The sequence below is a fragment of the Anolis carolinensis genome, chromosome 1, assembly GCF_035594765.1.
Source record: "Anolis carolinensis isolate JA03-04 chromosome 1, rAnoCar3.1.pri, whole genome shotgun sequence".
Taxonomy (NCBI): domain Eukaryota; kingdom Metazoa; phylum Chordata; class Lepidosauria; order Squamata; family Dactyloidae; genus Anolis; species Anolis carolinensis.
Window position 1 is genome coordinate 361748379 of NC_085841.1, and position 25349 is coordinate 361773727.

Sequence of the window (25349 nt, forward strand, 5' to 3'; positions counted from 1 at the left end):
TGTTGAATAATACAGAACGTTGAATGAGCGAAGAATCAATAAGCGAGACTCTACTGTACTGGTAACTAGATTTTATTCATTTTCCTGGTTTCCTCTTTCTGTTGAAATTGTCCACATGCTTGTGGATTTCAATGGCTTCGCTGTGTTGTCTGACGTGGTGGTTGTTAGAGTGGTCCACCATTTCTATGTTCTCCAGTAATATTCTGTGTCCAGGTTGGTTCATCAAGTGTTCTGCTATAGCTGACTTCTCTGGCTACCAGTATTAAAAAAACTTCGGGTTGCTGTGAGTTTTCCGGGCTGTATGGCCATGTTCCAGAAGCATTCTCTCCTGACATTTCTCCCACATCTATGGCAGGCATCCTCAGAGGTTGTGCGGTCTGTTGGAAACTAGTCAAGCATATATCTGCGGAATAATGTCCCGGGTGGGAGAAAGAACTCTTGTCTTTTTGTCGGTTTGGTTACCAGTATTCAAAAAACTCCAAAATCAGGACAGTAAATAAAGAACTACACTCAGAAAACAAGGGAATTCCAGACAGGAAACAATCAGGGCCAGGTAACAACTCCCAACAAAAGATTCTCCCAGGCAGGAAGCAGCCTGGCTTTGAAGCTGCAAGACTATTCAATGCTAATCATTTAATTCTGCCATTAAATAAATAATGAACAAACAAACAATTAAATAATTAATCAAGTGGGCCAATGGCAACATTCACACCTACCTCAAGCAGATAAGAGTTCTTTCTTTCTCCCACCGGATATATTCCACAGATATATAAACCCCACTTGCCTTGTTTCCAACAGACCTCACAACCTCTGAGGATGCCTGCCATACATGTGGGCGAAACGTCAGTAGAGAATGCTGCTGGAACATGGCCATACAGTCCGGAAAACTCACAGCAACCCACTTTAAAAAAAAAATGGAAGCCTGGTCTCCCGTTGCCATAGCGACGGCGCTTCCTGTTGGGTCTGGGCGTAGGCCAAGGAAATAAGCGGTCTTCTTCGCCCCGCCCCTAATTAGACCAGCGAGAGCATGCCAGCGAGGCACCAGACGCCTTTTCCGGTTCAACGGACGCTCTAGGCGTGGGCGGACTGGAGAACGGATGCTCGGGCGGGGCTGAGTTGAGTCTCATCACATGAGAGAGCGCGAGGAATTTTGGAGCGGCCAGGCCCAGCAACGCCTCTGATTGGCTGAGCCGTTTTCCGGCCGCGGGGCATGCGCAGTGAGCGGAAACCCGCACAGGATTGGGGCGGGGCCGCTCGAGCTCTTAAAGGGACCGCGCCGTAATTTTTAGAGGGAAAGGAGCTGGTTGTTGCTGCTGTTGCAAAATGGTTAGTTTCAGTCCTATTTTGTTTTGGGGTTTGTTTGTTTTTTTGCGGGGAAGGAGGCGGATATTTTAATTTATTTCTATTTTCCAGAAAGCAATGTGCTACATTGGAATGATTCTAGAAATGTAATGGTAATGTAATGCAATAGTGAAACAGGGTGGATTTGGACTCTTCCTTTGATTCCCATATATTTTGGGGAAAAAATAATCTTGCTTTAAAAATGATCAGAAAAAGCAGTGAAATGTTGCATTTGCATTTTTAACCATTTGCAGGCATTTTAATTCCTCCAAATAAGCAAAACATCCTTTGGAAAAATAATCCAGTACTAAAAAATCATTAAGAATCATAATAATGTTGTTGTTATTATTATTATATATTATCGTTGTAAAATTAAAATTGAGTGGGTTTTTTTTTGCAATTCCTTCCTTTCTCTTTGCTCTGATCTAAGGGCTCAAATATGAATGTATTATTAATTCATATTTATATATATATTTACTATATATCCCGCCCTTCTCACACCGAAGGGGACTCAGAGGGGCTTACAAATTCTATGTACTGTACATACAATATATTGCATTATTAGCATAGAACATTATTAGCATTATATATTACTATATTGTACTATACCACTATACCATATTATTAGTAATATTACATGTAATATATAATATATATTTAATGTTATTATATTGTATTATTATTATTAGCATTACAGTATATTGTAATACATTATAATACAATTATAAATATATGTATATACAATATATTATATATTATATACAATATATTCTATATTATATATGTTATATTATTATAATATAATATACAATAATACAATATTGGGAATATATATATAGCATTGGAGTTATTTCTTAAGTGTATAAAGAGTGCATCTTCACGGTAGAGGTTACATACATCCATACATTCTTCCCAATAAATAACATTGGATTTATTTCTTAAGTTTATAGGTGCATCTGCACTGTAGAATATATATATATATATATACACACACACACACACACACACACACACACACAGTAGAGTCTTGCTTATCCAATGTAAACGGGCCGGCAGAACGTTGGATAAGCAAATATGTTGAATAATGAGAGATTAAGGAAAAGCCTATTAAACATTAAATTAGGTTATGATTTTACAAATTAAGCACCAAAACATCATGTTATACAACAAATTTGACAGAATAAGTAGTTCAATACACAGTAATGCTATGTAGTAATTACTGTATTTACGAATTTAGCACCAAAATATCATGATATATTGAAAACATTGACTACAAAAATGTGTTGGATAATCCAGAACGTTGGATAAGTGAGACTCTACTGTATATATATATATATATACACACACACACACACACACACACAGAGTAGAATCTCGCTTATCGATTCTTCGCTCATTCAATGTTCTGTATTATCCAACACAGTCTGCCTTTTAGTAGTCAATGTTTTTGTAGTCAGTGTTTTCAATACATTGCAATGTTTTGGTGCTAAATTCGCAAATACAGTAATTACTACATAACATTACTGTGTATTGAACTGCTTTTTCTGTCAATTTGTTGTAAAACATGATGTTTTGGTGCTTAATTTGTAAAATCATAACGCAATGTGACATTTCATAGGCTTTTCCTTAATCCCTCCTTATTATCCAACATTTTCACTTATCCAACATTCTGCCGGCCCATTTATGTTGGATAAGCGAGGCTCTACTGTTAGCTCCGGCTTCTGCCAATCTAGCAATTCAAAAACATGCCAATGTGAGTAGATCAATAGGTACTGCTCCGGCGGGAAGGTAACGGCACTCCATGCAGTCATGCCGGCCACATGACCTTGGTGGTGTCTACAGACAAGGCCGGCTCTTCGGCTTTGAAATGGAGATGAGCACCAACCCCCAGTGTCGGACACGACTGGACTTAATGTCAGGGGAAAATCTTATACAGATACACACACACACACACACACACATATACATACATATATTCCTCCCACTATATAGCATTGGATTTATTTCTGAAGTGTATAAAAGGTGCATCTGCACTGTAGAAGCAATGTACTTTAATTGCCATTGCTTAAATGCTACAAAATTCTGGCTTGGTGAGGCACCATCACTTTTTGGCAGAGAAGTTTAAATAATAACACTAATATTTTATTTATTACCTGCCTCTTGAGGCAGGGCACAACAAAATTAAAATGTATCATCATAACAAAATGCATTCAAAACACAGCACATTTTAAGCATATTCCTATAGTATAAAGGTAATAAATTACATTGGACAAAGACTAAATAGACATAGAATTTCAAATTCATGAGTTATAGAATGGCTGAGTAGGGATAATAATTATTATTTATTACCCGCCACTCCTTTTGGCTTGAGGTACAACATATATCTATAATACAAAATATAATATACCAGTAATACAAAACATAATACAAAATACATCTGCAAAATCACATGTTAAACATAGTTAAAACACAGCCATGAAACCATGCAGAACTACATATGTCACAATTCCATAACTTTGAGCCTTCTTTGCCAAAGAGTTAATAATAATAATAATAATAATAATAATAATAATAATAATAATAATATCTGTAGCCCTCTCTGTTGCCTGCACATCCCTCGATTCTATAGCATTGAGCCATGGCAGTTAAAGCAGTGTCAAAACTACTTTAATTTTACAGTGTAGATGCAATAATAATAATAATTTTTCTTAGACACTTTGGGTCTGTTTTTGGAGAGATAAAGCAGTGTAGAATAATAATCACGATTATTATTATTATTATTATTATTATTATTATTATTATTATTAACATTGTCATCCCTCTCCCAGGAAGTTTAATAATTATAATATAAATATTATGAGTCCCTGCAGAATAATAATAATAATAATAATAATAATCAGTCCTAAACACTTGGGAAGTGTTCAATTTGTGATTTTGTAATACAGTAGAGTCTCACTTATCCAACGTTCTGGATTATCCAACGCATTTTTGTAGTCAATGTTTTCAAAACATCGTGATATTTTGGTGCTAAATTCGTAAATACAGTAATTAAAATATAACATTACTGCGTATTGAACTACTTTTTCTATCAAATTTGTTGTATAACATGATGTTTTGGTGCTTAATTTGTAAATTCATAACGTAATTTAATGTTTAATAGGCTTTTCCTCCATCATCCTTATTATCCAACGTATTCACTTATCCAATGTTGTGCCGGCCTGTTTATGTTGGATAAGTGAGACTCTACTGTACAAAGTCCAGCCTATACAGTAGAGTCTCACTTATCCAACATAAACGGGCCGGCAGAATGTTGGATAAGTGAATATGTTGGATAATAAGGAGAGATTAAGAAAAAGCCTATTAAACATCAAAATAGGTTATGATTTTACAAATTAAGCACCAAAACATCATGTTATACAACATATTTGAGAGAAAAAGTAGTTCATTACACATTAATGCTATGTAGTAATTACTGTATTTACGAATTTAGCAGCAAAATATCACGATATATTGAAAACATTGACTACAAAAATGCGTTGGATAATCCAGAACGTTGGATAAGTGAGACTCTACTGTATATCTCGTTTGCTGTGTCATACTATGTCTTGGTGTCAACAATAATAATAATAGTAATAGTCACAATTATTATTATCCCTGCCCCAGGAAGTTTGCAATTCTAATATAAATATTATGGGTCCCTGCAGCATTAATGCAATTTGACACCACTTTAACTTCCATGTCTCAATGTTATGGAATCCAGGGAGTTGTAGTTTTACAAGGTCTTTCTCTGCAAAGGAGGGCTGGTACTTCAACAAACTACAATTGCTATGATTCCATAGCATTGAGCCATAGCAATTAAACTGCATTAATCTAATAGCTAAATGGGAATGAAAATAAGGAAAATAATTTCCCCCCTTCTTGGCTTTGCAAATGGAAATTCAGAACGGATTCCTGGTCTTTGCACAGATATAGAGAATTCATAATGTATTTCTATTTTCTACTTGACACATATTTGCAATCTTCCTTCCGGGCGCAAAACCTCCCGTACATTCTTCTAGGTGACAAATGCAATGCATCGCTGCAAAAAATGCCTGGAAGGCAATCTCTACCCAGGAAACAGCCTTTGTGACTCATCCCACGTCACCTCTTCGTGGCCTGCTTTTGTAATTAGAACTGCCAAGACATATATTTGCACAGTAGTTGTACGAGCGTGTCGGTTGTAATCCGGACCAGTTTGCAGAGGGATATTGGTGTAGCTTTGCAGATTCGTCTACACTGTAGAATTGATGCAGTTTGACACCACTTGGACTGCTTTGGCTGAATGCTATGGGATCCTGGGAGCTGTAGTTCTACAAGGCCTTCTCTGACAAGCTGGTGATTTAACAAACTGTTAAACTGTGGGATTCTATAGCACTGAGCTGTGGTGCTTTAAGTGGAATCAAAGTGCATTAATTCTACAGTGCAGTCGAACCCTGAGAAACAGATTTTGGTAGCAAAGCATTTCACTAAAATGCATATAAAAGAATTCGTCCTGCATCAGATGCTTTGGAAAAACTAAAATAATATAAAATAATATAAAATAAAAATATAGTCTATATATATAAAAGGGTAATGAAATTTCGGCCTAGGACAAAACAACAAAACTGCACACCCCAGAAACACTAAACTTGGCAGCACAACCCCTCATCCATGCCTCTACGTTCATACAACAAAAAGAAAAGAAAAATGAAGTCCAAATTAGAGGGAGAGGAATAATTGTTTTTATCCAATTGCTGCCAGTTAGAAGGCTAATCTCTGCCCACTTGGTCTCCTAGCAACCCACTCAGCCCAGGGGACAGGCAGAGTTAGGCCTCACTTAGGCCTCTTCCACGCTGCCTATGAAATACAGATTATCAGATTTGAACTGGATTATATGGCAGTGTAGACTCAAGGCCCTTCCACACAGCTATATAACCCGTTTAGAATATTATATTATCTGCTTTGAACTGGATTATCTTGACTCCACACTGCCATATAATCCACTTCAGTGTGCATTTTATACAGCTGTGTAGAAGGGGCCTCATATAATCCAGTTCTAAGCAGATAATATAAGATTATAAATATAATATGCAATAATTACTGTGATATAATAATACAGAACAATATAATCTCTAAAATCGGGACGGTAAATAAGGAGCAACGCTCTGAAAGCATAAGCCACAGCAACGTGTGGCCGGGCAAAGCTAGTATAAAGATAAAGATACAAAAATTGTCTCATAAAGAAACGAATATGTAAAAAGAAAACAATCCTCGTGTTGGTGGTGGGAATTGTAAATGTTTTGTATGTCTACGGTATGTATTTTTTGTGTTTTAAAAAATAAAAATTTATTTAAAAATATATATATAATATGTCGTTATTTTATTGAATACTAGCTGTGCCTGGCCACGCGTTGCTGTGGCAAAGTGGTGGTGGTATTGGTTAAAAATTGTTGTGTAATTTTTATTTGACGTTATTTGCATTTTTATTAATTTTATTGTAAGTTATATTTTTATTTATTATATTTTATTATTTTCTTGTATTATTTTTAGTTATTTTCTGTTATTATAGTATTTTATTGTATCAATTTTTAGTGGTTTTTTTATTATTTTTATTGGGTTGCTAGGAGACCAAGTTGGAGGAGCTTAGCCTTCTAACTGGCAGCAATTGGATAAAAGCAATTATTCCTCTCTCTCTAATTAGGACTTTATTTTTCTTTTCTTTTTGTTGTATCAACCTAGAGCCGTGGATGATGGGTTGTGTTGTCAAATTTCGAGGTTGGGGGGCCTTTAGTTTTGTTGTTTTGTGGGTCGCCGTGATGCCATCACTCTTTTATATATATAGATATTTTGGGCAATGTAATTTGCCGACTGTTGTAAGCCGCCCTGAGTCCCTCCGGGTGAAGAGGGCGGGGTAAAAATGATGTAAATAAACAAACAAATAAATAAATTATCAGTTCTTTTCTTGGTTTCTTTCCTAAATTCTCTAAAGTAATTTAGGGTCTTGCAGAAGCATCAATGCAAGCCATGATGCAATGTAATCTTGGAAGTTGTAGTTTTATGAGGTCTTCAAACTTTTCTGATACAAACTGCTTGCCCCTTGCCAAACTACAAATCCCAGGATGTCGTAGCATTAATCTGTAGCAGTTAAATGTGTGGTTGCATCATGGAAGCAAACTATACATTTGATGTTGTCTTGGTTCCAAATGAAAACATCAGGGAAGCGACTCCCATATAAAGTGAAAGGAAAGTTTAGATGCATAGAGTTGGAAGGGAATCTCAAAGGTCATCCAGTCCAACCCCGATCTGTCAATGCAAACCCTCTCGACAGTTGGCCATCCAAATGAAAATAATAATCTTGCTCTTCTTGTCTGTTTCCTTCTTCTTTTTCAGAGCGAATCCCTTGTGGTGTGCGATGTTGCCGAAGACCTCGTGGAGAAGCTGAGGAAATTCCGCTTCCGCAAAGAAACCAACAATGCGGCCATTATCAGTAAGAAACTGCAAAATGTCGGGAGGGATGACACTGGGAATGCATTGTTTCTGGGGAATTGCTGAGACTGAGCCCAATCTTTGGAAAAAGGGTGCAGCTTTTAAGGAAACGTCTCGATTCAGGGATTCTGGGATTTGTAGTCCAAATAAGAGAATATTTGTCCCCCCATTCTTGAGTTACACCAGGGGTCCCCAAACTTTTTAAACAGGGGGCCAGTTCACGGTCCCTCAGACCGTTGGAGGGCCAGACTATAGTTTTTTAAAGAACAATGAACAAATTCCTATGCACACTGCACATACCTTATTTTGAAGTAAAAGAAATAAAACAAATAAATATAGTCTCAATGTTAATCATAATAATAATAAAATAATAAAGAGGGTTGGAAGACACCCCTTGGGCCATTAAGTCCTGTCCAACCCCCTTCTGCCTTTGTACACTAAAAGCACAAGCAAAGCATCCCTGACAGATGGCCACCCAGCGTTGTTAATAGTAATAATACATCACACAGTCCTAAACACTTGGGAAGTGTTCGAGTTGTGATTTTGTGATACGAAATCCAGCATATATATCTCATTTGCTGTATTATATTGTGTCTTTGTGTCAATAATACAGTAGAGCAGGGGTCCTCAAACTTTTGAAGTGGAGGGCCGATTCATGGTCCCTCAGATTGCTGAGGGGCCGAATTATCATTTGAAAAAAAATATGAACAAATTCCTATGCTCACAGCACATGTCTTATTTATAGTGCAAAAAAAAACCCCAACATTTATTTATTTATTTACTACATTTATACCCCACCCTCTCTCATCCCGAAGGGGACTCAGAGTAGCTTACAAGTTGTATGTACATACAATATATTATATTATTAGCATAGCACAATATTAGCATTATATATTACTATATTGTACTATACCAGGGGTCCCCAAACTAAGGCCCGGGGGCCGGATGCGGCCCTCCAAGGTCATTGACCTGGCCCCTGTCCTAAACTTTAGACTTAGCGTTAACCTAAGTTTACCTGGTCTTTGGAGGCCTCTTTGCTTACCTGTGGTCTTATGAGATCATCTAGATGGTCTTTGAAGGTCTCTTTGCTTAGCTATGGCCTTATGAGACCATCTAGATGGCTTTTGGGGGGTCACTTTCCTTACCTGTGGTCATATGAGACCATCTAGATGGCCTTTGAGGGTCCCTTTACTAACCTATGGTTTTATGAGATCATCTTGATGGCCTGTGGGGGCCCCTTTCCTTACCTATGGTCTTAGAAACCATCTTGATGGTCTTTGAGGTCCCTTTCCTTATCTATGGTCTTCTGATGGCCTTATGAGATCATCTAGATGGTCTTTGAGGGTCCCTTTCCTTACCTATGGTCTTATGAAACCATCTCAATGGCCTTTGAGGTCCCTTTCCTTATCTATGGTCTTCTGATGGCCTTATGAGATCATCTAGATGGTCTTTGAGGGTCCCTTTCCTTGTCTATGGTCTTATGAAACCATCTCAATGGTCTTCGAGGTCCCTTTCCTTATCTATAGTCTTCTGATGGCCTTATGAGATCATCTAGATGGTCTTTGAGGGTCCCTTTCCTTACTGATGGTCCTATGAAACCATCACAATGGTCTTTGAGGTCCCTTTCCTTATCTATAGTCTTCTGATGGCCTTATGAGATCATCTAGATGGTCTTTGAAGGTCCCTTTCCTTACTGATGGTCTTATGAGACCATCTGGATGGTTTTTGGAGGTCTCATTGCTTACCTATGGTCTTGAGATCATCTAGATCAGGGGTCCCCAAACTAAGGCCTCATTTACCTGGCCCCTGTCCTAAACTTTAGACTTAGGGTTGACCAAGTCTGAAATGACTTGAAGGCACTCAACAACAACAATCCTAATTTTGGACTGTTTCATAGTCCGGCCCCCCAACAGTCTGAGGGACTGTGAATCGGCCCTCCACTTAAAAAGTTTGAAGACCCCTGTACTATACCATTATACCGTAATATTATTAGTAACATTACATTTAATATATAATATATAATTAATATTATTATATTATACAATATTATTATACTGTATTGTTATTATTAGCCGCCCTGAGTCCTCTAGTGGGTGAGAAGGGCAGGGTAGAAATACTGTAATAAATAAATAAATATTATATTGTATTACATTATAATATTATTATCAATATTATATGTATACACAATGTATTATATTATTACCACATCATTCATTTACAATATTTCATTTACAATATTAGTAAATGAAAGAACAATACAATATTTAAAAATAAAAATAATTTTAACCAACATACTGTAAACATATCAGGATTTCAGTGGGAAGTGTGAGCCTGCTTCTGACCAATGAGATAATCAAGTAGAATTGTTGTTGTTGTGCCTTCAAGTCATTTCAGACTTTCGGCAGGCCTAAGTCTAAAACTGAGGGCGGGGGCCAGGTAAATGGCCTTGGAGGGCCTTAGTTTGGGGACCCCTGCAGTAGAGTCTCACTTATCCAAGCTTCACTTATCCAATGTTCTGTCATTTTATTTTTAATAGCCTTTTTTCTTAATCCCTCCTTATTATCCAACATTTTCGCTTATCCAAGGTTCTGCCGGCCCATTTATCTTAGATAAGTGAGACTCTACTGTGATGATGATGATAAAGAAGATTGGAAGAGACCCCGTGGGCCATTTAGTCCAACCTCCTTCTGCCTTTGTGCACCAAAAGCACTAGCAAAGCACCCCTTAATCATTAGTAATTAATTAAATAATAATTTAAATACCATTATAAACAAGCAAAGCTTTGGAAGGCACGCACCAGGCAAGGGAGGAGACGGGAAAGGCACGCTTTTCTCGGCGGCTTTCTCGGAGGAGAAGGAGGGAGCGGCCTCCACAGGGGCCGGATAAATGGCTTCGATGGGCCGCATGTGGCCCCCGGGCCTTAGTTTGAAGACCCATGCTTTACACAGTAGCTGGATCTGCACTGCCATATAATGTAGTTAAACTGTATTATCATAGAATCCTAGAGCTGGAAGAGACCTCGTGGGCCATCCAATCCAACCCCATTCTGCCAAGAAGCAGGAAAATCGCATTCAAAGCATCCCCGACAGATGGCCATCCAGCCTCTGCTTAAAAGCCTCCAAAGAAAGAGCCTCCATCACACTTTGGGGCGGAGAGTTCCACTGATGAACATCTCTCACAGTTAAGAAGTTCTTCCTAATGCTCAGGGTATAATATACTGACCATCAAGCCAGTAGCCAAGGGGGTAGTTTGGGGGTTCAAACCACTCCCCGAAAATTTTCGGGTAAAACAAAACCTGGTTTACTCATGAATTTTAACTGCTCAACCAAACCCCCCTGCCAAGTCTATGAGAAGCAAAAATTAGAGTCTCTCCAGAATTGCAATCACTATCAACCCATTTTTGATCATTCACACTAGCTGACATAATGGAAACAACCAAGTTGGTCTACCCACAGCTGGCAGACAAAGGGGATTTGACCTGAATTGCAGGTGAAAAGTGTGGAAACCGAGGTGTCTCCCACTGGTTCATCTAATCCTAGCCCTGCCAAAGAAACCATGGAACATAAGCAAAGAGAAGAAGCTGTGTCACTGGACTTTGTATGAGCCAGACTGTTTCTGATGACCAAGTGAAAGCTCAATTAGTGCAAAATCCACAGACACCACTGCCAGGATATGTATTTCCTGTGGATAAGAAGAGGCACCTGAGTTTTCAACCCAAATGGTTCAGCAGATTTCCCTGGTTGGCCTGCTCATTTCATGTATAAGGTGTGCTCTGGAAAAGATCATTAAGGAAGTGGTCTGCGAACATCTAGAAACAGATGCGGTCATGGCTAATAGTCAACACGGATTTACCAAAAACAAGTCATGCCAGACTAATCTGATCTCTTTTTTCAATAGAGTTACGAGTTGGGTTGATACAGGGAATGCCGTGGATGTAGCGTACCTGGATTTCAGTAAGGCCTTCGACAAACTCCCCCACGACCTTCTGGCAAATAAACTAGTAAAATGTGGGCTAGACAAAACTACGGTTAGGTGGATCTGTAATTGGCTAAGCGAACGAACCCAAAGGGTGCTCACCAATGCGTCGTCTTCATCTTGGAAAGAAGTGACAAGTGGAGTGCCGCAGGGCTCCGTCCTGGGCCCGGTTCTGTTCAACATCTTTATTAACGACTTAGACGAAGGGTTAGAAGGCACGATCATCAAGTTTGCAGACGACACCAAACTGGGAGGGATAGCTAACACTCCAGAAGACAGGAGCAGAATTCAAAATGATCTTGACAGACTAGAGAGATGGGCCGAAACTAACAAAATGAAGTTCAACAGGGACAAATGCAAGATACTTCACTTCGGCAGAAAAAATGGAAATCAAAGATACAGAATGGGGGACGCCTGGCTTGACAGCAGTGTGTGCGAAAAAGACCTTGGAGTCCTCGTGGACAACAAGTTAAACATGAGCCAACAATGTGATGCGGCAGCTAAAAAAGCCAACGGGATTCTGGCCTGCATCAATAGGGGAATAGCGTCTAGATCCAGGGAAGTTATGCTCCCCATGCTCTATTCTGCCTTGGTCAGACCACACCTGGAATCCAATTTTGGGCACCGCAGTTGAAGGGAGATGTTGACAAGCTGGAAAGCGTCCAGAGGAGGGCGACTAAAATGATTAAGGGTCTGGAGAACAAGCCCTATGAGGAGCGGCTTAAAGAGCTGGGCATGTTTAGCCTGCAGAAGAGAAGGCTGAGAGGAGACATGATAACCATGTACAGATACGTGAAGGGAAGTCATAGGGAGGAGGGAGCAAGCTTGTTTTCTGCTGCCCTGGAGACTAGGACACGGAACAATGGCTTCAAACTGCAGGAAAGGAGATTCCACCTGAACATCAGGAAGAACTTCCTCACTGTGAGAAGGGCTGTTCGACAGTGGAACTCTCTCCCCGGGGCCGTGGTGGAGGCTCCTTCTTTGGAGGCTTTTAAGCAGAGGCTGGATGGCCATCTGTCGGGGGTGCTTTGAATGTGATTTCCTGCTTCTTGGCAGGGGGTTGGACTGGATGGCCCATGTGGTCTCTTCCAACTCTACTATTCTATGATTCTATGATTCTATGACTCTGCAAGTATGGTGTGGTTTTTGGAGGAGAAGTTGAGGGTAAAGGTGCTCATCAGAAGCCTGGTGCATGGGTTACTAAACCCTTTTGTGCAAAGGGAAAATGCAATAGAAGTTTTCAATAGACACCAAAAAACAGGGCCATCAGAACAACTTGTGCTTGGCTGAAAACTTGCTAATTCACAGTGGAAATTAGGAAATAAGAAGAAAGCAGAAGGAAAACAGAAAGAAACTTCTGCCAATTTGTGACCGACAAGAACTGGCTTAAAGAGCGAGCAATGATTCAGGACCTGTTACCTGTGAAGAACCTTTGCAAGATGATGGTCAATTCAGGGCTTTGTTGAGATCCTGTGCCACATCAAGATACACTGACCTCAAAAGTCATCTCATTTCAAAGTTTCAACCCCCGCCGAATTTTTTTCTGGCTACAAGCCTGTTGACCACATAATGCAATTGCAAACTATATGACAGCGTAGATCCAGCCAGAGTTGAATGTTTTGAGGGTGTCCTTGTTTAAATTGAGGAAGGGGCAAGCTTGTTTTCTTCCTTGGAGGCTTTTAAACAGAGGCTGGATGGCCATCTGTTGGGGTGCTTTGATTGTGCTTTTCTTGCATGGCAGTGGGTTGGACTACTTGACCCATGTAATCCCTTCTAACTCTATTATTCTATGATTCTGCCCTAGAGACTATGAATATAAAAGCCTATGTTTTGAGCTGCTTTGGGTCCTTCCACACAGCCATATAACCCAGAATATCTGCTTTGAACTGGATTATCCGAGTCCACACTGCCACATATTCTAGTTCTAAGCAGCTGTGTGAAAGGGACCCTAGTCTCAGTCTTGAGAATAATAATAATAATAATAATAATCTAAAGGTACTGCAGAACCATAGCTATTGAAATATCTCTGTTGAACCATCCTTAGGATGAATCCACACTGCAGAATGCATGCAGTTTAACACCACTTTGGTTCCCTGAGAGTTGTAGTTACAAAGGACTTTAGTTTTCTCTGCCTAAGTGTTCCTCACCAAACTACAACTTCCATAGCAATGAGCTGAAGCAGTGAAAGTGGCACCAAACTGAGTTAATTCTACAGTATAGATGCATTCTTTTAATTTGGGTCAAATTAATTCTGTTGCTAGTTGATGCTGTTGGCTCTGGGTGCCAAGAAAGCAGAGCTGAGTAAAGTTACCTTTTTTCCAGATATTTCTCTTTAAATGGCCATTGGTGAGGGTAGGGGTGGATTTTGCAATCCAGCAATCCAATAATAGTATTAATCATAATGATATGATTATTGTTAATTAATAAACATTATTTTATTATGACACAGCAAACAAGATAGATATGCTGGATTTCGTATCACAAAATCACAAGTTGAACACTTCCCAAGTGTCTAGGACTGTGTGATGGATTTTCGGATGATGCGTGCAGATCCCAGTCAGGTGGCCTTTTGCAGTTGGCAGATCGTAATTTTGTCAGTATCTATTGTTTCCAGATGCCAGCTGAGATCTTTTGGCATGGCACCCAGTGCGCCCATCACCACCTGTGCTGGTTTCTGCCAGAGTCTTTGAAGCTCAGTTTTGAGGTCCTGATAGCAGCTGAGTTTTTCCTGTTGTTTTTCGTCAATCTGGCTGTCACCTGGGATGGCAACATCAATGATCCAAACCTTTTTCTTTTCCACAACTGTGATGTCTGGTGTGTTGTGTTCCAGAACTTTGTCAGTCTGGATTCGGAAGTCCCACAGTATCTTTGCGTGCTCATTTTCCAATACTTTTGCAGGTTTGTGATCGCACCAGTTCTTTACTGCAGGGAGGTGGGACTTGAGGCATAAGTTCCAATGAATCATTTGGGCCACAGAGTTGTGCCTCTGTTTGTAGTCTGTCTGTGCGATTTTCTTACAGCAGCTGAGGATATGATCAATGGTTTCGTCAGCTTCCTTGCACAGTCTGCATTTTGGGTCATCAGCTGATTTTTCGATCTTGGCCTTGATTGCATTTGTTCTGATGGCTTGCTCCTTGGGCTGCAAGGATCAGGCCTTCTGTCTCCTTCTTCAGGGTCCCATTCGTGAGCCAGAGCCAGGTCTTCTCCTTATCAGCTTTTCCTTCAGTTTTGTCAAGGAACTTTCCATGCAATGTTTTGTTGTGCCAGCTGTCAGCTCTAGTTTGTAGTGCGGTTTTCTTGTACTGATTCTTTGTCTGCTGTGTTTATTATTATTATTATTATTATTATTATTATTATTATTATTATTGGATTGTTGGATGCCCAGTGTGGAATACATCTTACCATGTTAAACAATGGATGTGGCTCTTAATGAGACATGCCACATTATCACAGGATGCCTACGCCCCACACCACTGGAAAAATTATATTGTTTAGCTGCCATTGTACCACCTGACATAACACTGTTGTGCCAGTGAGAAATAATAATAATGACATTTCTTCCTTTTTGGGTAATAAGACTATTATATTTAATGAGAATAATAATTAAATACAATAGTATTATTCCCCAAAGAGGAATCAACGTTGAAAGGAAAAGAGAAGACTTAGTAGTGATGCTACTTTTCACATGGCATGGATTTCACCTCTTATAATTCCTTGTTTTCTGTTAACAGTGAAAATCGATAAGGACAAGCAGCTGGTGGTTCTGGATGAAGAACATGAGGTTTGTGGGGGATTTCCGCAGCTCTGATTTTATCTACAAATTGTTTGGAAGCTTAGCCTTTTGCAATCCATTTAGGTTTGCAACTTGTGGAAAAGTACTGTTTCTCTCTCGTTGCTTTATCTGCAGGGAATTTCCCCGGACGAACTCAAAGACGAGCTTCCAGAGAGACAGCCTCGATATCCTTTGATGTTTTGGTTTGGAAAATCAGTTTCTGAACCTCTATCTTGGTGCATCAGTTGGGACACAAAGGCAACTTACAGATTTCTTTGTTTTTAAAGTAATTATATTACTCAGGAAAGAAAAAAACATCAAAGTAAAACATAGAATCATAGACTTGATAGAGATAATGTGTGCCATCAAGTCTTATTATTATTATTATTATTATTATTATTATTATTATTATTATTATTATTATTATATTTATATCCAGCCTTATCTCTCCTGCAGGAGACTCAAAGTGGCTCAACATAAAAGCATTAGCATACAATTTAAGATATCCAAATATTCAGACATTAAAACATGATTAAATATAAACAGTATTTAAAATAATTCCCAGTTAAAAGCGTACTGTCATACAGGAAAACACAATTAAAGCACTCTCGACAGATGGCCATGCAGCTTCAGCATATAAAGTATTTTTTTAGGCATATAAAACTACAAACTGAATGCAGCATGACACTGCATTCACTGCCATTTTGTTGTTATTATTGTTGTTGTTATTGTATTCCGCTTCTTCCTCTCTAAAAAAGAGACTCACATTGAAACTCACAATAAAACCAATACAATTCAAAAACTAAAAATATACAAACGTTGAAATAGAATTAGACATTAACAGTATTAAAAATAGTTAAAACCAATTACAGTAGAATCTCGCTTATCCAACGTAAACGGGCCAGCAGAACGTTGGATCAGTGAATATGTTGGATAATAGGGAGGGATTAAGGAAAAGCCTATTAAACATCAAATTAGGTTATGATTTTACAAATTAAGCACCAAAACATCATGTTTATACAACAAATTTGACAGAAAGAGTAGTTCAATACGCAGTAATGCTATGTAGTAATTACTGTATTTACGAATTTAGCACCAAAATATCACGATGTTTTGAAAACATTGACTACAAAAATGCGTTGGATAATTCAGAACGTTGAATAAGTGAGACTCTACTGTAGTAAACAATTCATAGCTAAAACCATAGCACCTCCTGACTTAATCGTAATGCTTTTGAATCAATGGGAGCTGCAGCTTTACAAGGTTTTTTGCCTTCTCTGCCAAACTACAAATCCCAGGATTCTATAATATTAAGCCATGGTAGTTAAAAGTGATGCCGGACTGTATTAATTTTGCAGTGTAGATTCATCCTTAGACATTATTGCTGCTTGCGACACAGGACGATTCCGCTTGCAAGTGAGTCAGCACAGCACCCTTTGGAGAGGAATTTTTGTGCATTTTAAGATAATATCTTACAAAACTTTGCTCCTTTAAAACTGTGGCTTAAGGATTGACTTAAGGCTATTGTGAAGGCTATTTAAAAAGAAAAAGCTTTCCTTATCTAAAGAAAACATTCATTGTCTATAGCTACAAGTACCAGCATGATGATGGGAGAGTCTCTTATCCGCTCTGTTTCATCTTTTCCAGCCCAGTTGGTAAGTGAAGTTGGGACTAATTCAGGTGTGAGTAGCTGGGAGATCTACCTCCATCTATTATTATTAGTATTATTTTATTGTATTGCACCGCAAACAAGATAGATATGCTGGATTTCGTATCACAAAATCACAAGTCGAACACTTGTGTCTAGGACTGTGTGATGTATTTTCGGATGATGCGTGCAGATCCCAGTCGGGTGGCCTTTTGCAGTTGTTATTATTGTTGTTGTTATTATTATTGTATGACACAGCAAACGAGGTAGATATGCTGGATTTCGTATCACAAAATCACAAGTCGAACACTTCCCAAGTGTCTAGGACAGTGTGATGTATTTTCAGATGATGCATGCAGATCCCAGCAGGGTGGCCTTTTGCAGTTGGCAGATCGTAATTTTGTCAATGTCTATTGTTTCCAAATGCCAGCTGAGATCTTTTGGCACGGCACCCAATGTGCCGATCACCACCGGGACCACCTGTACTGGTTTCTGCCAGAGTCTTTGAAGTTCAATCTTGAGGTCCTGATAGCGGCTGAGTTTTTCCTGTTGTTTTTCGTCAATGCGACTGTCACCTGGGATGGCGACATCAATGACCCAAACCTTTTTCTTTTCCACAACTGTGATGTCTGGTGTGTTGTGTTCCAGAACTTTGTCAGTCTGGCTTTGGAAGGCCCCCAGTATCTTTGCGTGCTCATTTTCCAATACTTTTGCAGGTTTGTGATCCCACCAATTCTTTACTGCTGGGAGGTGGTACCTGAGGCATAAGTTCCAATGAATCATTTGGGCCACATGGTTGTGCCTCTGTTTGTAGTCTGTCTGTGCGATTTTCTTACAGCAGGTGAGGATATGATCAATGGTTTCGTTGGTTTTCTTGCACAGTCAGCATTTTGGGTCATCAGCTGATTTTTTGATATTGGCCTTAATGACCTTTGTTCTGATGTCTTGCTCCTGGGCTGCAAGGATCAGGCCTTCTGTCTCCTTCTTCAGGGTCCCATTTGTGAGCCAGAGCCAGGTCTTCTCCTTATCAGCTTTTCCTTCAATTTTGTCAAGGAACTTTCCATGCAATGTTTTGTTGTGCCAGCTGTCAGCTTTAGTTTGTAGTGCGGTTTTCTTGTACTGGGTTTTTTGTCTGCTGTGCTTTGAGGAGTTTCTGATTTTCGACTTCAATCAAATAGTATTATTATTATTACGATTATTATTATTATTTATTATTATTATTATTTCTGCTATTTCAGCCACTTTTACTATCCATTCTTTCATTTTTGGTGTTTTTTCTGGCTTGGTGTTTCTTCTAGATAATAATTTAAACAAATTAATGAACAATCAAATCCACTTTGAGTTGCTGTGTGTTTTCTGGGCTGTCTGGCCATGTTCCAGAAGCATTCTCTCCTGATGTTTCGCCCACATCTATGGCAGGCATCCTCAGAGGTGGTGAGGTCTGTTGGAAACTAGGCAAGTGAGGTTTATATCTCTGTGGAATGGTGTCCAGGATGGGAGAAAGAACACTTGTCTGTTTGAGGCAAGTGTGAATGTTGCAATTGGACACCTTGATAGCACTGAATGGCCTTGCAGCTTCAAAGTCTGACTTCTTATTGCCTGGGGTAATCTTTTGTTGGGAGTTGTTAGCTGGCCCTGATTGTTTCCTGTCTGGAATTCCCTTGTTTTCTGAGTGTTGTTCTTTATTTACTGTTCTGATTTTAGAGTTGTTAATACTGGTAACCAAACAGGCAAGAGTTCTTTCTCCCTTATTGGACATTATTTCTCAGATATATAAACCCCACTTGCCTAGTTTCCTACAGACCTCACAACCTCTGAGGATGCCTGCCATAGATTAGCCTAGATTTTCAGTCCTTTTTTAGTGCTGAAAAAGCCCCCCTCAGCTTATACTTGAGTGAGTGTCCTGGTCGGCTTATATTTGGGTCGGCTTATACTTGAGTATATACCTAAGTTATTATTTTTTCTCTGTTATTATTACATTTATTATTTTACTCTATTATTGTTATTATTATTTATTATTATTTATTATTTTAGTGTATTATTATTGGATGGATACGTCATCACATTGACATTGAAGAATGTTAAAATCATGATTTAATCAGAGTTGGACAGCCTTATCTTAAATTACAGTTTTATCTAGATATTCAAAAACCTTGAACGTACTGATGCCTCAATTAATGTAATTTTATTGGTATCTATTTTAATTTTAATTTTAGAAGCTGACCAGTAGCTGCTGCATTTCCCACCCTCGGCTTATACTTGAGTCAATACGTTTTCCCAGTTTTTGGTGGTAAAATTAGGTGCCTCGGCTTATACTCGAGTATATATGGGTATTTATTTTATTTTATTTATTACAGTACAGTAGAGTCTCACTTATCCAACATTTGCTTATCCAACGTTCTGGATTATCCAACACATTTTTGTAGTCAATGTTTTCAATCTATCGTGATATTTTGGTGCTGAATTCATACATACAGTAATTACAACATGGCATTACTGCATATTGAACTACTTTTTCTGCCAAATTTGTTGTCTAACATGATGTTTTGGTGCTTCATTTGTAAAATCATAACCTAATTTGATGTTTAATAGGCTTTTCCTTAATGCCTCCTTATTATCCAACATATTCGCTTATCCAACGTTCTGCCGGCCCGTTTATGTTGGATAAGTGAGACTCTACTGTACTTGTATCCCTCCCTTCTCACCCAATAGTGGCGAGATGTAGGAGAAACGTCAGGAGAGAATGCTTCTGGAACATGGCCATACAGCCCGGAAAACTCACTGCAACCCAGTGATTCTGGCCATGAAAACCTTCGACAAAAATTCACTTTGACTTTGTGATAGAGGCAGGGAGGGAGTGTGTATGTGTGTTACAGTGAAGGGTTTTGTTAGGCTTCATCTCGATCTCCATTGTTGGGGATTGCTGATATATCCAAAGTGGAAATCTCTGCAAGAATAGAACAGGCTGGTTTTCCTGGAGAATCGTTTTGCACATATGGACTGGAGCAAGGCATCTGGTATCACAGGCTTGTCTCATCCATTTATTTTTGCTTTGCCTCTTCCTCCTTCCCCTCCTCTTCCCCTTTTCCTGCAATGACAGGGTGCAAGCCTGAGCAACAGATGATGTATGCCGGTAGCAAAAACAAGCTTGTACAGACTGCAGAACTCACAAAGGTAAGGCTGGAGCAAGGTCTGGATATATACGTACTTTCTGTGTCATGCTATAAGTCAGGCATTTGCAAACTTCAGCATTCCCGGTGTTTTGGATTTCAACTCTCACAATTCCTAACAGTTGGACTTGAGATAGAAGAGCACCTGGATTATGCTTGGAATTGGATAAACATCTGCGCTGCTACAATCTATACCTCTCTGGGTTTTGGGACTATCCCAAGGCAATGCCCAGGAGCAACTGATAGGTCTAGAATAAAAGAGAAGCTTCACAAATATGATCACGATTCAATAGAGGAAATTTCAGGTTCAATTTGTTTTTTGTAATGAAAGAGTATGAGACCCTTAAGGGATATTTCTATGAAGCTGATCATGGAATTGCACCCAAGGACCTAGACCAGGCATGGGCAAACTTGGGCCCTCCCGGTGTTTTGGACTTCAACACCCACAATTCCTACAGCTAAGCGCCGAAAATCAGCCAACCAAACAGCCACCGTTCCCCTCTGCCTTTCGTTTCACTGTTTCTTTTGTTCCCGTGAGGTTGTATCATACCGTGCAGTCCGAATGGACGAAACGGTACAAAACCACAAAAGAAACGGATGAAACTGGATTCAGTCCCTGCTCTAGTTTAACCCATTGCACCACTGTGGCTCCTATTGCACATGATAGATCTGTCATTTATGCTTTGTGTATATTTTAGTTACACTGTAACACGATTTTTGTTTCTGAGTCATAAATGTCATTTATTAATTGGTTCTATCAAAAAAACCATATAAAAAGTTTATTAAACTGCAAAAACTTTGTTTCTGCGGGAGGGACATCACCCTGCAGCCCATTTTGCTCTAGTTTTTCAATGAATATCTCATTGAGTCTCAACCAGTTCCACATAGTTTGTGGCAGCCACAAAAACAAAGTTTCTGGAGTAAAACAACTACAGTAGAGTCTCACTTATCCAAGCCTCGCTTATGCAAGCTTCTGGATTATCCAAGCCATTTTTGTAGTCAATGTTTTCAATATATCATGATATTTTGGTGCTAAATTCATAAATACAGTAATTACAACATAACACTGCGTATTGAACTACTTTTTCCGTCAAATTGGTTCTATAACATAATGTTTTGGTGCTTAATTTGTAAAATCATAACCTAATTTGATGTTTAATAGACTTTTCCTTAATCCCTCCTTATTATCGAAGATATTCGCTTATCCAAGCTTCTGCTGGCCTGTTTAGCTTGGATAAGTGAAACTCTACTGTACTTTTTAAGTAAGTACACCACAATTAAACAGGAAATAACACTTCCAAACCAGGAACAAGATTGAAAAAGATTGTCACATGGTGCTATTTTCCCCCCTGCAATATCCCCACTCCAGCTCAGACACACTTCCACACTGTGTTTAGCTTATTCTGAATCCAGTAGTTGCATTATGTTAGGTTAATTTGTGCTGCCTGAATGATCTTGGATGGCTTTCTCCCCATCTTTGCTTTGAAATCAATGCATGAATCAATAGCTCACAAATGCAAGCTGAGCTTGACACGATTCTCTGCAGCCTGACGCTGGAGAGGACGAAAGCTTCATTCGTTCCTGTTTGCAGCCCTTTGTCTTTCTCCCAGGTATAATTCCTTGGTTCATAATACCTTTGCCTTTCCTCTCTTTACCATCTAAGTCAGGCATGGGCAAACTAATACAATTTTCCTAGGTTCCAATTTTCTTAGGCTGGTTTCTTCAGTCTTGCCAAGCCTTAATACGCCCTTGACACTGACCCCAATCATACAGCAATCATTCAGCCCACACATCACATTTATCACACCTCTGCACCTTTTTAAAAATTGGGCTTGGGAATGCAGTCTTATGAGAAATGACATAAGGAGCTAGAATAATAGAATAATGACTTTTAGTGAGCATAGCATTCCTTCCCAAGTGCTTGCACATTGCCTTTTTAATTACTGTATATACTTGAGCATAAGCCTAGTTTTTCAGCCCTTTTTTTAAGACTGAAAAAGCCCCCCTCGGCTTATATTCGGGTGAGGTTCCTGGTTGGCTTATATTTGGGTCAGCTTATACTCGAGAATATATGGTACATTTATTATTTTTCTCTATTGGTATTATTACATTTACAGTAGAGTCTCACTTATCCAACATAAAAGGGCCGGCAGAATGTTGGATAAGCGAATATGTTGGATAATAAGGAGAGATTAAGGAGAAGCCTATTAAACACCAAATTACGTTATGATTTTACAAATTAAGCACCAAAATATCATGTTATACAACAAATTTGACAGAAAAAGTAGTTCAATACGCAGTAATGCTACGTAGCATTTACTGTATTTATGAATTTAGCACCAAAATATCATGATGTATATTGACTGCAAAAATGCGTTGGATAATCCAGAACGTTGGATAAGCGAGTGTTGGATAAGTGAGACTCTACTGTATTATTATTCTCTATTATTGTTGCTACTATTACTTTTATTTTACTCTATTTTTATTATTAATAATACATGTATTATTTCACTCTGATCTTATTATTATTATTATTGCATTTATTTTACTCTATTATTACATGTATTATTTTCCTGTATTAATTATTATTATTATTATTATTATTATTACATGTATTATTTTACTCTATTATTATTAAAAGGATATATAAGCACTTATTGAAGAGGATGAGAATAATGACTTGATCAGAGTTGGATTGTCTTATCTTAAATTTGATCTTCATGTAAATATTCAAAAACATTTAACCTACTGATGCCTCAATTAATGTAATTTTATTGGTATCTATTTTTATTTCTGAAATTTACCACCTCGGCTTATACTGGAGTCAATGTTTTCCCAGTTTTTTTGTGGTAAAATTAGGTGCCTCAGCTTATATTCGGGTCGGCTTATACTTGAGTATATACGGTATCTGCTCCGGAAGCTTTCCTGGTGTCGGATGTCAAGCCAACTGGGCAGTAATTGTTTGGGTTCTCTTTCCCCCGCTTTTTGAAGATGGGGACTTCAGTATATTTACCTCCTTCTAGTCTTCTGGGACTTTTCCTATTCTTTAGGAATTTGCAGATATTATTGCCAGTGAAACCCAGTTCTTTTAAGGCTCTTGGATGTACAGTAGTTCCTTCCTCTGGCCCTGGAGATTTGAAATTGTTTAGATTAGCCAGGTAATGCCTCCTTACCTATTCTTTGCTGCATTTCCCCTACTACTTCATCTGCTGGATACATTAAGCTTGGAGAAGACGGCGAGGTGATATAACAGCCTCGTTAAATTTTCATATGGATATCACTGTAGAAAATGGAGCAAACGTGTTTTCTGTTGTTCCAGAAGCTGGAACATGAACCAATAGATTCAAAAAGCAAAACAAGAGGTTCCTCTAAACATTAGGAAGATTTTTCACCCTGCCAAGAATTATTTACAAGTGGAATAGACTGTTAGACAGATAATATATTTTAGACTAGAATGCATTGGCTGTAATCCTATTGTGTAAACTGGTGGGAAATACAGTTCTATTGAGCATGTGGTCACACACTTGCTGAATGATTAAGTGGGCTATGATGTGTAATTTATAGGACAGACTGGAAAAAACTGAGTCATGAACATGTGACATTCATGACGAGCACTGCATCACTTATTTGTCTCTGGTGACACGAGCAAGTGTGTCTCTTGCCTTGCGAAATCTCATGCTCATGAATTTGTTTTTTCTTACATCGTGAGTATATCACTGTATAGTCACATTAGGTAGGAAGGAGTCCTGAATAATATCAAGCAATCATAATAATCATAATAATAATTCATTTATTATCCTTCATTTTTATCCTGCCCTATCTCCCCATGGGGACTCAGGCCGGCTTCCAACATAGTAACAGGCAACATTCAATGCCTATATAAACAATGCAGAGCTAGCTATAGATTTATAATCATACATACTAATTTCACATATGCATTTTCCCCTGAAACGTTTGCAAATCCTCTCTATATATCTGCATTTCCTACCTGCATCTATCTAGAAATCTATATGCGTGTGTGTGTGTGTGTGTGCATTTCCTCTAGTATTTCCAAGCCCTATATATCTATATTCATGTATATCCAGCTAGACATCTCTTTATATATAGATAATTATATCTGCATAGGATTTGCAAAGACTTGCTAACATGTGAGGCAAAAGTTCATATATAAAAATAATGTATACACATAGATACAGATATACAGGTATACGGAAATCTCTAGATATCTATATGTATATAGGATTTGCAAAGACTTGCAAACATGAGGGGAAAATCATATATAAAATTAATATATAGAGAGAGATATACAAATATTTAGGTACATAGGGATAGCAAAGGCTTGCAAGGGGAAGTGCCTACATATCTGTAGCAGAGATTAACAAATATTTCAGGCGAAAATGCTTTTATAAGATTAATAGGTATATATATATATATATTATTAATAGGTATATATATATATTATATACCTATTAATCTTATAAAAGCATTTTCGCCTGAAAATATATATACTGTATATATATATATACAGTAGAGTCTCAGTTATCCAACACTCACTTATCCAACATTCTGGATTATCCAACGCATTTTTGTAATCAATGTTTTCAATACATGATATTTTGGTGCTAAATTCGTACATAAGAGTAATTACTACATAGCATTAGTGTGTATTGAACTACTTTTTCTGTCAAATTTGTTGTATAACATGATGTTTTGGTGCTTAATTTGTAAAATCATAACCTAATTTGATGTTTAATAGGCTTCTCCTTAATCCTTCCTTATTATCCAACATATTCGCTTATCCAACGTTCTGCTGGCCCGTTTATGTTGGATAAGTGAGACTCTGCTGTATATTCTTCTTCCTGACTTGCAAGGGCTTATTTTCCTTTTCAAAACATTCTCTTGGTTAAGAGTGAGGGAGGCTTTGCAAAAACAAACACAC

At 38.4% G+C, this 25349-nt stretch overlaps 1 protein-coding gene across 1 annotated transcript in view; it reads left to right on the forward strand.

The window, feature by feature from the left end:
* The first annotated feature begins 1192 nt into the window (after positions 1-1192).
* Positions 1193-25349, forward strand: part of gmfb (glia maturation factor beta) — a 36696-nt gene continuing 12539 nt past the window's right edge. The window contains exons 1-6 of the mRNA XM_008121180.3: positions 1193-1326; positions 7750-7846; positions 15552-15601; positions 15728-15777; positions 17165-17247; positions 20341-20414. Of these exons, the coding sequence (XP_008119387.1) occupies positions 1324-1326; positions 7750-7846; positions 15552-15601; positions 15728-15777; positions 17165-17247; positions 20341-20414 (357 nt within the window). The 5' untranslated portion in view covers positions 1193-1323. The remainder of the gene's footprint in view (positions 1327-7749; positions 7847-15551; positions 15602-15727; positions 15778-17164; positions 17248-20340; positions 20415-25349) is intronic.